Source organism: Hippocampus zosterae, chromosome 4 (assembly GCF_025434085.1).
Source record: "Hippocampus zosterae strain Florida chromosome 4, ASM2543408v3, whole genome shotgun sequence".
Classification (NCBI taxonomy): Eukaryota; Metazoa; Chordata; class Actinopteri; order Syngnathiformes; family Syngnathidae; genus Hippocampus; species Hippocampus zosterae.
The window spans coordinates 17,056,042-17,069,198 of NC_067454.1; the positions used below are offsets into that span (position 1 = coordinate 17,056,042).

Sequence of the window (13,157 nt, forward strand, 5' to 3'; positions counted from 1 at the left end):
CAAATATGCAGCTCTGCTTGCCTTTATCTTATTTAAATCATAGTGCCATTGCTTGAAAATGGCAGAACTTCAAGCAGCCTAGTTACGAAGTCATGGGTGGAGAAACTCAGACTGGTCGTGTTTTTATGTAAATTTGCCGAAATTGAAAATGACTCACTCATAGACCCATTTTCCGAAATAAGCAGCTCAGCAAAGATCGACTTGGTTGTGCAGTTTCACACTTAATGTGTGGCTGGGCACTCGACACACAATACAAGCAATTAAAAAGTCAATTTTCCATAACATTTCCCCTTTAAACGACCAAATAGGGTTCCCTTTATAATAAATGACAAGGAGCACCCCAAACTGCCCTCAAAACAAACAGAAAAAGTTGACATTACTTTTCTGGAAATGTTTCTTTGTGTGCACAGAGTAACTCTTGATAACAAAAAATATGTGGTGCAAAATGTAACAGACGGCATGGACAGACTGAGCAAGCTCACACCATAGACGGCCTGCTGGCTGCTGACAAACCAACATTCTTGTCCTTCTATTCCTTCCCACTCTCCTAAATGGCTAATCTTTCTTGGATCTCACCATTAATTGCTTACCGGGCCTCTGCAGGGCAAGGGAAAGTGGTGCTATTTAAGGCGCCGACATGCAACAGCAACACTTTCATCTTGGCAGTGACAGGCAACAATTATATTAGCAGATTTGAAAGTGAACCTCCTATCTAGGCACTAATCAAAAAGTCAGCCCATCTGCTGCGTGTATCTGTGCAGCTTGTATGATAAAAGCGTGTCCGACGCTAATGAACTGCTGAGTAGACCACAATTAGACACTTTATTTTCTCCTCTGCAAGAAAAATAAGGAGAAGAGCACAATGAAAGCATTTCATTGTGTAGGACGAAGCAACATCTCTCTTTCTGCCCCCCCCCCCTCCTTGACGTACGCGCGCGCGTGCACCAGCGCATCGATACAGCCTTACATGCGTGTGCGTGATTTCCATCACGCGCCCGCGCGCGCGCGTGTATCTGTGTGTTTGCGCGCGCGCGGGCACACACACACTTTCTCTTTCCCTTAGCTGTGCTTTTGTGTTTTGTCAGAATTAATGAGAAAAGTTCCCTTGCCCTAGGGGTAATTAGTGTCCTTGGAGTTAAATAAGCTAATACTTAGACACCTCTGGCACAAGCAATTATGTTTGTGTATTGAATAATTGATTCAAAGAGGGGGGAAGGGCTGCTAATCAGATCTGAGCATAATGAATTGATTTAATTAACAAGGGAATCCTTGGGTCGCTGCAAAGAAGCGTGCGCGGCGCATTTATTGCTCAGAGCGGAGCGGGGCGCGCACAGACGCGGGCACAGAGGCGGCGGGAGCACTTTGTCACATTTGCAATTGGATTTGTTTGAATGTAGTTGTCATCTCGGAGCAAATGAGAGCGAGAGGGGAAGCGTATTAACATCCAGGAGAAGAGAGAGCTCAAGCCAGCTCGGTGCGCTCCTCATCCGCCTTCCAGCGCGCAACGCACGGCACGTTTAGTCGAGATTCACGCCGCCTATTCGCCTCTTTTATTCGCATGGAAGTGATTCGAAGCGCTTTGGGCTTATTTATTGCGCAGCTCAAGTGGGGAGACGCGCATCCGGCCACGGCAGTCAGCGTCGTAACTATCGTTCTTATTTTTTGAGAAAGGTGCTTGGTTGAGTTTGAAGGTTTCGCCGTCTAGCCCTCGCGGTGCACAACGACAGAAAGACGATCACGGTAAAAAGCTCCGAGCGGAGCGAGCCGCGCAGCCTCCTGGAGCCAAGGACGGATCGGCCGGGGAAGGACTCCTCGTTCCTCAGGACGATGGTGCTGGACAAGGAAGAGGGTGAGTAACATCCCCGCCTCCTGGATGTCACATCCTGGACACTCGCGCTGATAACCGCTGACATTTTCCGAACACATTTGGAGCTTCCTCGAACCACATCAAGTCTCCTTCAATTCGTACCGATTTTTAAACTACCATTGACGGTCGGTGCTTGTGTATAACGCCCCCCCCCAACACACACACACTCTGCATCGCGAAGTTGAGGTGCACCCAAGCCGAGCTCCTCTCCCAAATGCACAAAGAGAATGGAATGTTTATTTACACTTGATGTGCAGAGCTTGAAGTCTCCCGCTAAGTGCTTTTTGCCTGGGTGAAGTTGCTAAGAGGCAGCCAGCCTCTGACAACCTCCCCGGGATGGCACATGACAGCAGAGTGCTTTTAACTTGATTGCAAATTATGGATAACGCCGCGCAGCCCTGACTCACTTTTCCCATCCAAATAGGCCCGCTTGCATTACTTATCTATTTCAATGTATTTGGGTTAATGGGCGAGGAAATCTAATTAATTTTAATTTCAATCAAACTCGCCTCTCTAATGATGTTCCATTTTGGATTCAAGCTGACGTGAAGACGTGCAGTGCATTTATCACATGCTGGTCCACAGGTCGAAATGATGCTCAGTGTACTGTGAATGCATTCAATCCATTAATGTGTTATGCTTTTAATATTCAAGCAGACCCCACATATGTCCGTGTGGGAGAGCACTTTGAGGTCTGAGACCAAGTTTTCTTTCTTGGGACACTTTTAAAGACTCTCTCTCTCTAAGCTTCTTTTGCTGACCACCTGCAGAGATGTACCCAAAAATATACAACAATTTGTGTTATAAGGCTTCTGCTCCTTTCAGTCGGCAAGTAATGGATGCATTTTGAGCCCATTATTTAGGTTAGAAAATTGATATTTCCCATCTCTTAGCCGCCCATCTTTTCACTTAGACATCACAAAAGCATTCGGCTTTTCAAGCAAAGACATAAATTGGCCTCCCCATGTCGTGCCGCTAATGTAGCCAAATTAACTGAACTGTAAATAGTCTGCTTTGAATGTCTCTTCCTTATATGATTCATGATCCGGATTGCTTTTAACCGTTATTGGCTAAGCAATATGGTAAATGTACAAGGTGATGCAAATGGCATTAGTGGGAAAGGATGCACGAGAGCATGTAATGCAGTCAATACTACATTAACTACTGATGCCCAATTACAGAACCAGGGAGAGTGGCTTTTAGGAGCATTAGGACTTGCAGAAAAGCTGAGATCACCTGCTGCTCATTGCCTAAAAGCTTCACCCTTTATTTGCCGGACCCGGCCAGCGCCTCCAGCATTTCGGCCCGCTTGGCAACAGAGCTGCTCCGATCTGGTCTCGCTCATTACAGTGCCTCTTAACGTTTATTGGCTGTAAAGTTATAGCCTTGTCAATTCAACCTTCTCGCATGTAATGCATCCGCTCAGCACTTGCTCGAGGAAGGGGGCAGTTTTGGGTGGCCACATAATGACAGCCTGTAATGATGTCTTCATTAGAATTGCGCTTTTCTGATCATACGGAGCATTAAGAGGTGCGGCGTGCTGGTTTTGACAGATGTCGACTGACTTTGAATTGGCTGAAGGTCCCTGCCAATGTTTGTCAACGTTCTGCGGTGGTTCGAATGGGTCACCCTGGAACACTTTCTCCACCGCCACTAACTTTTATCAAAGTTAAGAACAACAAGGAAAATGTATTGCTCAAAAGTAGCCATTTATATCACCCTTTTTAAACTTTTAAACGAAACATTCTTGCAAATCCGCACAGCGCCTTCCAAAAGCGCCTTATGTCGGAAACTCCGGATGAACACGACAACGGTGTTGACAAAATTGAAAAACATGAAAATAGCACAAAATGTGGCCAACGTCTTTTACTTCGTCTCTTGGCACCAAACTCTTCTTTTTTAGCGCCTGCTCGCGATACATGTCGTGTTGCACACACTTTCCAAATTCACTTTGAAGCAATGAGAGTGTTCTGAGCGTTGATCCACTCATCAGTTCAGCCTGTAAAGGTGCGGACGAGGGTGGCGGATTCGCAAGTTTGGAACGTGACTGAAAACCACCCTGCGATCGGCGCAGGCACTGAGGCACGATGAGCAAGGCATCAAACTTCTTTGTAAAAATCGTAATGTTTAACTCATCCAAACCGCCTAATGTGCGCGCGCGGGGCAAATATTCAGCCGTTCTGTCACCGCGGCACGTCAGGTGTACACTGACCTTAAGCAGAAGCCAAATCCTCCAGCGACTGATAAGTTTCTGCTTCTCTCGCGCTGGTTAATTTACGGCTCCCTTATCACACTGTCCTGGAAAATGTGTACACTCATAAAGCGTGTGATTGAAAAGCAATCCTTCAGATGAACACAGACTGGTGATCTGTCAGCTGCTGTAATAAACCTTGGGCTCCAGGCTCACATTTTTATTTTGAAATAATAAGAATTGCTTCATTCTTTACCGGTGTTACCATGGTAATACTTTCTTGTAGCGATGTTATATTGATTCAGAAAGTGGACAGTAATATTTCTTTTCTGTTATTTGGTTTCTCAGGGTTGATTTCTAATTTCCAGTTGGAGATTACTTTTATATGTTGCTTAAGTCTTTTCACTTTCCCACAGGAATGTAATTTGCTCGCTGGTGTTTGCTATTTTCTCAGCTTATTGGTTTGCGCTAACTTCAAAATTAAACTTGCCCATTTCAAATATTGAAATTACAGTACATCAGGTTTGTGAGCTCTGGGGCCTGAATGATATTAGAAACCCACAAGTCACCAGGATTGTTTTTTTTTTTTTACATTCCGGGTTAACTCTTTAGTATTCCGTTTAAAATTATTCATGAAGTGCAAGTTTCTCATTTATTTAATCATACGGGGATTGATCTCCAACCATTTCAGGATACCCTTTTCTCTTCTGCCATTGCAAGCGAGTTGCGCTCTCAGCGTTTTGACTGCCACTCATATCCTAAAGCTGTTGTCAGGAAATCACACGTGCACCCTTTTGTGAGCAGTATGTGTTTAATTCCGCTGAATTATCATTGGAGGTAATTTCCTCTGTCACCATTAAACCTCTTGATCCCCATCATTGGTGATTGTTTCGGGTTTTCAAGTGCTCAAGATGTGTATCATTCATTTCCCACAATCTTGGAAGAATTTAAAGAGACTCAATTGAGGCACGTGTGAGCGAGTGAGCCCGCCCGCTCACTCGCCGCAGATGCAAGCGGCTGCACTCATCAGCAAGATGCAAAAACTCAATTATGCACTCTTGAGCTGTGAGAGCATCCAGTTTATTATTGCCTCAGGCTGGATGTTAGGCTTGCTGTCGTCTGTGTGTGGCGAGGGACACATGATCTCAGGGAGGCCTACGGCAGCCGTTGTCCAACCTTCTGTTTTGTCCAACCATTCCAATTAATGTTGTCACTGTCCACGGTTTTTATTACACTGGCACTTTGAGAGTCGTGACAGTTTCAACAGGACGATTCGGAGCTCTGATGATCACAAGAGTAAATCAATCCACTCAGAATAGTGGACTACAGAATACTAGCAGGTAGGGGCATGTTTCCTTCCTTCCAGTATGTATTGTCCGCAGATTGAATGATGCCCCCCAACCACCAACCCAATATCCTTCACTTCCCTGTGTTGCTACCCTCCCTCTTCCTACAAATGCTAGAACCTGCCACTTATTGTACAAAGAGAAACAATACAATACTCCAGGGGGTTCCCAACCAGTCGATCGTGGTTGACCGGTAGTCCGAGCACTCGTTCCAATTCGACTGCGAGGGGTGTAGAGAGAAATGGGGGGCGGAATTATTTGTATGTCATGTAATTAATATATATACTGTATGTATATATATATATTTTTCTCATGCATGCTAAACCCAAACATCCTATCAATTTAACTTTCACAATAAGCAGAATAAAAAATACATAAATCAAAAAGTAGGTCACCTTTAACCTACGGCGGCCTAGTAGATGTTAGCTGCAATTGCAGATTGCTGACCGCTAACGATCAGAGCCGGTTGAAGTGATTTTTTTTTCCCTCTCATTCAAAGTTTGTTTGATCTGTAATTCACCAATGGCACTGTCAAAGCATGGCAATCTGGAGTGCCAGGAGAAGCATTTTAAAATGGTACACGCAAGCTATGATCGTGATGTTTCTGTACTGAACACACCACAAACGTGCATCACCGCCTATGTGTCAGGTCTCCGACAAAGGTGGGCAGAAAATTCCTTTCCACAAACTCTACCTACTTTATTTTTCTGTTTTGTTCATGTTAGCATCCTTTATGGCTGTTGCTCATCAATGCACACGTGTATACACGCGCACCTCTGTGACTGCATTCACATGCGGTAACGGGTCGATAGCGGGAGGTCGGCTGCTTGACAAATAGATCTTTGGTCAAAAAAGGTTGGGCACCCCTGCAATACAGGATGTAGGGCGAGTAATAAAACTCTCTGGAAGTGCAAGTTACAGTCAAGAATATTCATGGCAGTCGTGCTGGTGGCAATAATGTACGTCGGAGAGTCTTTGACAACTGCCAAACAGCCAAATGTGAGTGGTGCCTTGAGATACAATCATTTCGCTGATTTCATTTTTTTCCTTTGATTTGAGAGCATAAACCTAAAATTAGGCTGTACAAACAAATTCTTTACATTCTATGTTACTACACAGTTTTTATAGAGAGAAAAAAAAACCAGAACAGATTAACAGCATTACCACTCATTAACATCCATTTCAACCGGAAAAATAATGAGAGATACGTGCGATTTTATTTCAAGGCAGTACTGTAATGGTCTCTTTCTTGGCTTGGCCATTCGCCCCTCCTCCAAAATGTTGTTGTGTATACGTAATGTCACACAGAAACAAAGATCATATTCCTTTGGTGGAGGTTGCTGATATACGGGGAGATGACTCATTACTTTTAAAGCACAATTAAAGCACGTTGTAGGTGATAGATTTATTACAGCATGAGCTGCAACAAACACAGACACGCTCAGGAGGAATGTCGATGTTGCGCAAGCAGAAAATCCCCCACTAAAAATATGTGAGTCATCCATTGTTAGTGTTAAAATATTTTTTTTAAGTGTTTATCAATATCAGGCAGCCAGGCAGTATGGTTCACTCACTGTCATTTAGATTTACTTTCTGCCAGTTGCTGTTAGTATGGGAAATAATTAGTACTGTACTGATGCTTCTACAGGACAAAACATACTTGAGCAACTCACTTGTTTCACTCATGCACATGCTCTGCAATTAGTTTTTTGCGCCCTGGCTAGGAATGACACACTTTTATATCATTCTTCCTGAAAACTGTTGTTTTTAAAAGGACAAAGAGACGCAAAAGTCACGTGAAGCAGCAAATAACTTGATGTAGGATGACAGGCAACGAGAAAACCTGAGAAAATGTTCCTCCTAATGGGCAAATATAATGTGTCATTTTACGATGATGTCTCAACAATTTTTAGACTGATTTTGCTGATGTCAATGGAGCATTTTTCTATCCTTCAATCTTGGGTCATGTCATGTCCACAAAACAAACAAACAAAATAAAACCGCCTCCTCGTGTAGTGTTCATTGTGAGCAGACGTGTTTGTTGGGATTTATGCAACTCTGACAGTTTTTATGTTATTTCTGCAGAGTGTATTACCCCCTAATCATGGGCTAATAAAATAGTTTCGGATTTCGAACAAATCGCTTTTCGAACAGCCTTTTGGAGTGGATTACGGTCGAAAACCGAGGTATGACTGATTATATATATATATATATACAGTATATATATATATATATATATATATATATATATATATATATTCATTCATTCATTCATCTTCCTAACCGCTTGATCCTCACTAGGGTCGCGGGGGGTGCTGGAGCCTATCCCAGCTGTCTCCGGGCAGTAGGCGGGGGACACCCTGAATCGGTTGCCAACCAATCGCAGGGCACACAGAGACGAACAACCATTCGCACTCACACTCACACCTAGGGACCATTTAGAGTGTTCAATCAGCCTGCCATGCATATTTTTGGAATGTGGGAGGAAACCGGAGCACCCGGAGAAAACCCACGCAGGCCCGGGGAGAACATGCAAACTCCACACAGGGAGGCCGGAGCTGGAATCGAACCCGGTACCTCTGCACTGTGAAGCCCACGTGCTAACCACTGGACTACCGGGCCGCCTATATATATATATATATATATTATATATATATATAAAAATCTATCCAGCACCCTGAGACTGTACGCAAGGAGGCCGGTGTCTAGTGAGTGTGAGCCACTGTCCAGGATGAAACATCCAGGCTCCATGAATACATCAAGGAGAAGGCTCCAACAGATGACGTACTCAGATAATGTCTCAGACAATGGGGAACAGAAGATGAGGCGCTGGAAGAGGGACCATCATGGGAGGACAAGGCCCTCCACGGTATGTACCACCGGACCATAACTGAAGTGGCAGAGCTCAAGAAGTCCTATCAGTGGCTAGAGAGGGCTAGCCTGAAGGACAGCACAGAGCCACTCATCCTGGCTGTTCAGGAGCAGGCCCTGAGCACCAGAGCCATTGAGGCCCAGATATACCACACCAGACAAGACCCAAGGTGTAGGTTGTGCAAAGAGGCACCTGAGACGATCCAACACATAACTGCAGGGTGTAAGATGCTGCCAGGGAAAGCCTACATGGAACGCCATAACCAGGTGGCTGGCATAGTCTACCGAAACAATCTGTGCGGAGTATGGACTGGAAACCCCAAGGTCAAAATGGGAAACACCTCCGAAGGTGGTGGAGAATGCCAGAGCGAAGATCCTGTGAGACTTCCAAATCCAGACTGACAAGATGGTAATGGCGAACCAACCAGATATCGTGATCATAGATAAAGGGCAGAGGAAAGCCGTTGTAGTGGATGTAGCGGTCCCAAATGATGGAAACATCAGAAAGAAGGAACACCCAAAACTTGAGAAATACCAAGGGCTCAGAGAGGAGCTGGAGAGAACCTGGAAGGTAATGGTGACAGTTGTGCCTGTGGTGATCGGAGCACTCGGGGCAGTGACCCCCAAACTAGAGTGGTTGCAACAGATCCCGGAACAACATCGGACATCTTAGTCCAGAAAAGCGCAGTGCTGGGAACAGCAAGGATACTGCGCAGAACCCTCAAGCTTCCTAGCCTCTGGTAGAGGACCCGAGCTGAATGGGGGACGGACATCACCCGAGGGGTGAGACGAGGATTTTTTATTTTTTATATACTGTATATATAAATGAGATGAAGACAATCTGATGAAACGTCGGATAATAACTACATTAAAGTTTTTTTTTTAAACCTTAAAAGAAATTACATTAACTAAAATCCCATGTCGCATTGTAGCCAGAGGTGCAATCCTGATAACGTTTTAGCCTCCCCAATTTTTTTCTCAAAAGTCATCAAATTGAAAGAGCATAGCCACAGCATCGGCATCTGATTTGACATCTCAAATACATTGCGGGAGACAAGCGGTGATTGTGAAATTTTACACCCTTTCTCACCTTTCCGGTATTCCCCACAGGTGCCTCGATTACAGTTATATCAGTGATAATCCCACTAAAGTCCAAATACTGGTGGGACGGGTCTAACTATTTCAAGTCAATGCCTTTCATACCTAACAGCGTTAAGGGGGAAAAAAAATTGACTATAGCAGACCGTGAAAAAGGGCATCTGCCGCGTTACTTGCACTGACTACCCACTACCTCTAGGTGCCGCCAGCAGGGCTGCATCAGTGCCATTCCATTGTTGTGTTCCATCCATTTTCTGTACTGCTTAAGAATCTTATTGAGGGTCACGGAGAGGTAGAACCTATCCTAGCCAACTTTGGCTGAAAGGCAGACTTCACTCTGGATTGGTGGCCAGTCAATTGCAGGACGTATAACGAAACGGACACCACTATTCATACTCACAATCACACCATCACTGAGTGGGAACTGAAACCACCCTGCCCGCACTGAACCCCGTGATCCCTTGGAGTTTAACTCCAACATCAAATGACTGTTCCATCTTAGTCAGACAAACAAAATGGAAAATTCATTTCTTCAAATGATGAATGGCACATTCAGAGTTTATTTCTAATGAGAATTAAAGTGATGAGCACTGTGGGATCCTACGTCTATTAAATCATACAGCCATCTTTTTTTGGCAAATACACCACCCTTGGGTGCCATGGCTCATATAAAAGCAAACATGCTGAGAAGTAATCTCTCACAGGATGACCTTCACTCAATCAAGTCTCAAACAACAAATTAAAAATGGTGATTAAAATGTAAGTTTTGACCCTGTTAAAACGAGTCGACCAGCGTTCGGAAATTGAAGCTGCTGCTTTAATCAGCGCTAAACATATTATATTTGCCACGTACAAATTTGTATGCAAATGACCACAAAACACACATTACTCTAAATTAGGAATTTGGGTCTATGTTCACACATTCATTTGGTTATTTTTTTTTTCTTACAGAACATTGGCTCTCATTGCGTTGTCATGTGATTTGATCTGAGAGCACTAATTACATTATGACTGAGTATATTTCCCCTCAGTGTGAGGTATATGTGCATTTTCTCAGTGGCTCTTACGCAAACAGTCTGGGAAAGACAACTAAAATGAAATGGCAATAGATGATACAAGGCATAGGGTGTTAAGATTGATTCAAGCCAGTGACGTGCAGACTTGGATGTGCGGGGTCAAGTATGACACTGCCATCCATATTATGGACACCATTCAATCAGTATGAATGAACTTTGTTTTGTGATCGGGAATCCGCAAACTGACCCCCGCTCCCATACGCACCTTGACCATTGGGGAAAATCCCCCCGTATAGATGAATACCTATAAATTTGTCAAAACAAATTTCAGACAAGGTCATCATTTGGACAGATTCCATGTCACCCTTGTTTTCTTGAACATCTTCACAAATGTCCCCCCAAGAGACCTTCCTCATTATTTACCCCACCAGTTGTGAAAGTACGTGTTCGAATGGCATTAGAAGCCCGTGCAGTTAGATAACTGCCCCCTGTGGGGAATCTGCATTATTCAGGATTAAAGTGCCTCCCTTGGTGCACTGCGATGCGGTGTTCCTTCTTAACCTACCCCCCCCCCCCCCCCGACCCCTCCCCAACCCATTTTTGACACAATGAGGACCCTGAATGACACACCTGTCTCCGAGCATTTTCTTGGCAGTAATAAGTGTGCAGTAATTGCTGGGAATTAGGGAGGATTTTGAACACTATTTCTCGACCTCCTGAGTGACACAAACCTTCGAAGGATCCATTTCATTGCTCCCTAAATGCATTTTTAATGTGGAATAAAACACATTTGGCCCTAGTCATTGTAGTATTAACTTTTATAGTTTTGGCAGAGTTGCGTATATGCTTGCTGTAGTTTATGAGGTGCTATTAGAAAAGTTCCGGGATTTGTGTCAAGATATACAATATATTTCAAACCCAAAATACAACTTTTCCCCTTCTATGTGCGTGTAGATGTCTTCAAAGATATCATTTGGCGTTTGCTTTGTTCAATGCGCGAGGCATGTTTTGAGTTTGTGGCAGGACAGCACGTGGTTATTCACAATATCTCAAGCATCTGACAAATCCTGGCCAAGAAGAACGTTGCTGTGATGGAGCAACCTACCTCCTTACCCAACCAGGTTCCCTTTTTTTTTGCTCATTTCAAAGGGGGGGAAAGGGTGTCATCAAGGAAGCCCGTTTTGAAGCTCTGGACAAAATCAAGATGGACTTGATGACAGAGCTGGGGAGGATGTCAGATAAATCCATCCAGGAGTGTCTGAAGGTGTGGCAGAGAAAGCTGGGAAACTATGTTAGACTCCAGGATGATCACTCTGAAGGGGAAAACTAGTAGCTTGGATTTGAAATACAGTTCTGCCTTGAAATTTGAATTTAAATCACGCTCGTAACTCAAAGCTCTTGTTTCTCAAAACTCTCCCCATTGAAGTCAATGGAAATTAATTCATTTGAAAAAAAAAACATGCTTTAATATGCTCTTTTAAGTAATCATTTTAAGTACAGATTTGATTGATTTGAATGCAACGATTTAAACTGTTTTTGTCACATAATACCCCAGTTCTGTGTCTTCTGGTGAACGCGACTTCGCTACATGGGGGCAGCATAATACAGACACACGGGGCTGGTCAAAACGCAGTAAGTCACAATAATATTAATTGTTCTATACAGAGGACAAAGAAAAGATGCATGTGAGTATGATCATAATATATTATATTATTGTGTTGCTTCACAATTTGTGTACAAATAAGCAAAGAGATGTTGATGTAAATGCACAATGTGAAACACATTATCCAAACAACGGCTCCTATCTTAGAAAATTCACCAGTAGGGTCACTCGCATCTCAAAGCAGCACTGTTTTTCTCTTGTGACACCAACCCTGAAAGTTTTCTACCACATTTCGTGGACAGGGTTGTGTTATGCAACAGATAGACTCCTGTCAGGCTGCTAAATAAAAAATAACAACAATAATAATAATAATAATAATTAAATGATGTGAAAGACAATTGTAAATAGCACTGCGATTTATCCATTTTGTGTTTATATTGCACTTAATTGAACGGTGTTTGTTTTTTTCTTTTTTCTTCTGTCTTCTTTCTACCTATATTCTTGCTGCTGGAATAAAGGATATCTTATCTTATCTTATCTTATCTTATAGTACAAACTAGTAGTCAATAGGAGTTATGATCACCTCATCAGCACCATACAAAAGTGGGATAGAAGTCAGGACCAAAATCAAAACATTGGATTTGCAAGATTTGCTCAATTTTCATCTGCCTTTTGGACCAGGGAATTCCTCCATCTTTCAAGGACTTGTGATTTATCTGTTGAGAGGCGTGTACAATAAATGTTTGCCATCCTTTCTTCCCTTCCTCAGCTTCTTCTAGTGCCGTCTCAAACTCTCTCACTCTTTTTTATTTCCTGACAGCTTACCTTGCTGAGCCATAATCTTCCCCTTCCACTGAGCGAGGAACAAGTCCCCTTCTGTTATAATTTGGAAACTGACAGTTTCACGTGTGAAAAAAAGGCAGCAGTGAATTTAATTAGAAAGCTGTTGCATATCTCTGTGATACATTTCTTTTAATTAACCCCATGTGAATAAATTAAAAATAATAGGGGGCTGAAAAGTGTGGGGGCAAAAAAAAACCCCACCATCCTAATGAAGTTTTTTCGTTAATTGGGACGGAGTTTGCAGCCAAACCACAATGTGTTGTGAACACCAGGAGCTAACAATGCCGCCTGTAAGCCTTAGAAAAAAGGGCCCAGGGCCTTC

At 43.4% G+C, this 13,157-nt stretch overlaps 1 protein-coding gene across 2 annotated transcripts in view; it reads left to right on the forward strand.

Moving 5' to 3' along the window:
- Positions 1–1,050: 1,050 nt before the first annotated feature.
- Positions 1,051–13,157, forward strand: part of lmo1 (LIM domain only 1) — a 34,634-nt gene continuing 22,527 nt past the window's right edge. Inside the window, exon 1 of one of the 2 annotated variants that reach the window (XM_052063686.1) lies at positions 1,051–1,849. In XM_052063686.1, the coding sequence (XP_051919646.1) occupies positions 1,828–1,849 (22 nt within the window). In that variant the 5' untranslated portion in view covers positions 1,051–1,827. The remainder of the gene's footprint in view (positions 1,850–13,157) is intronic. The other variant, XM_052063687.1, reaches the window with a different exon arrangement.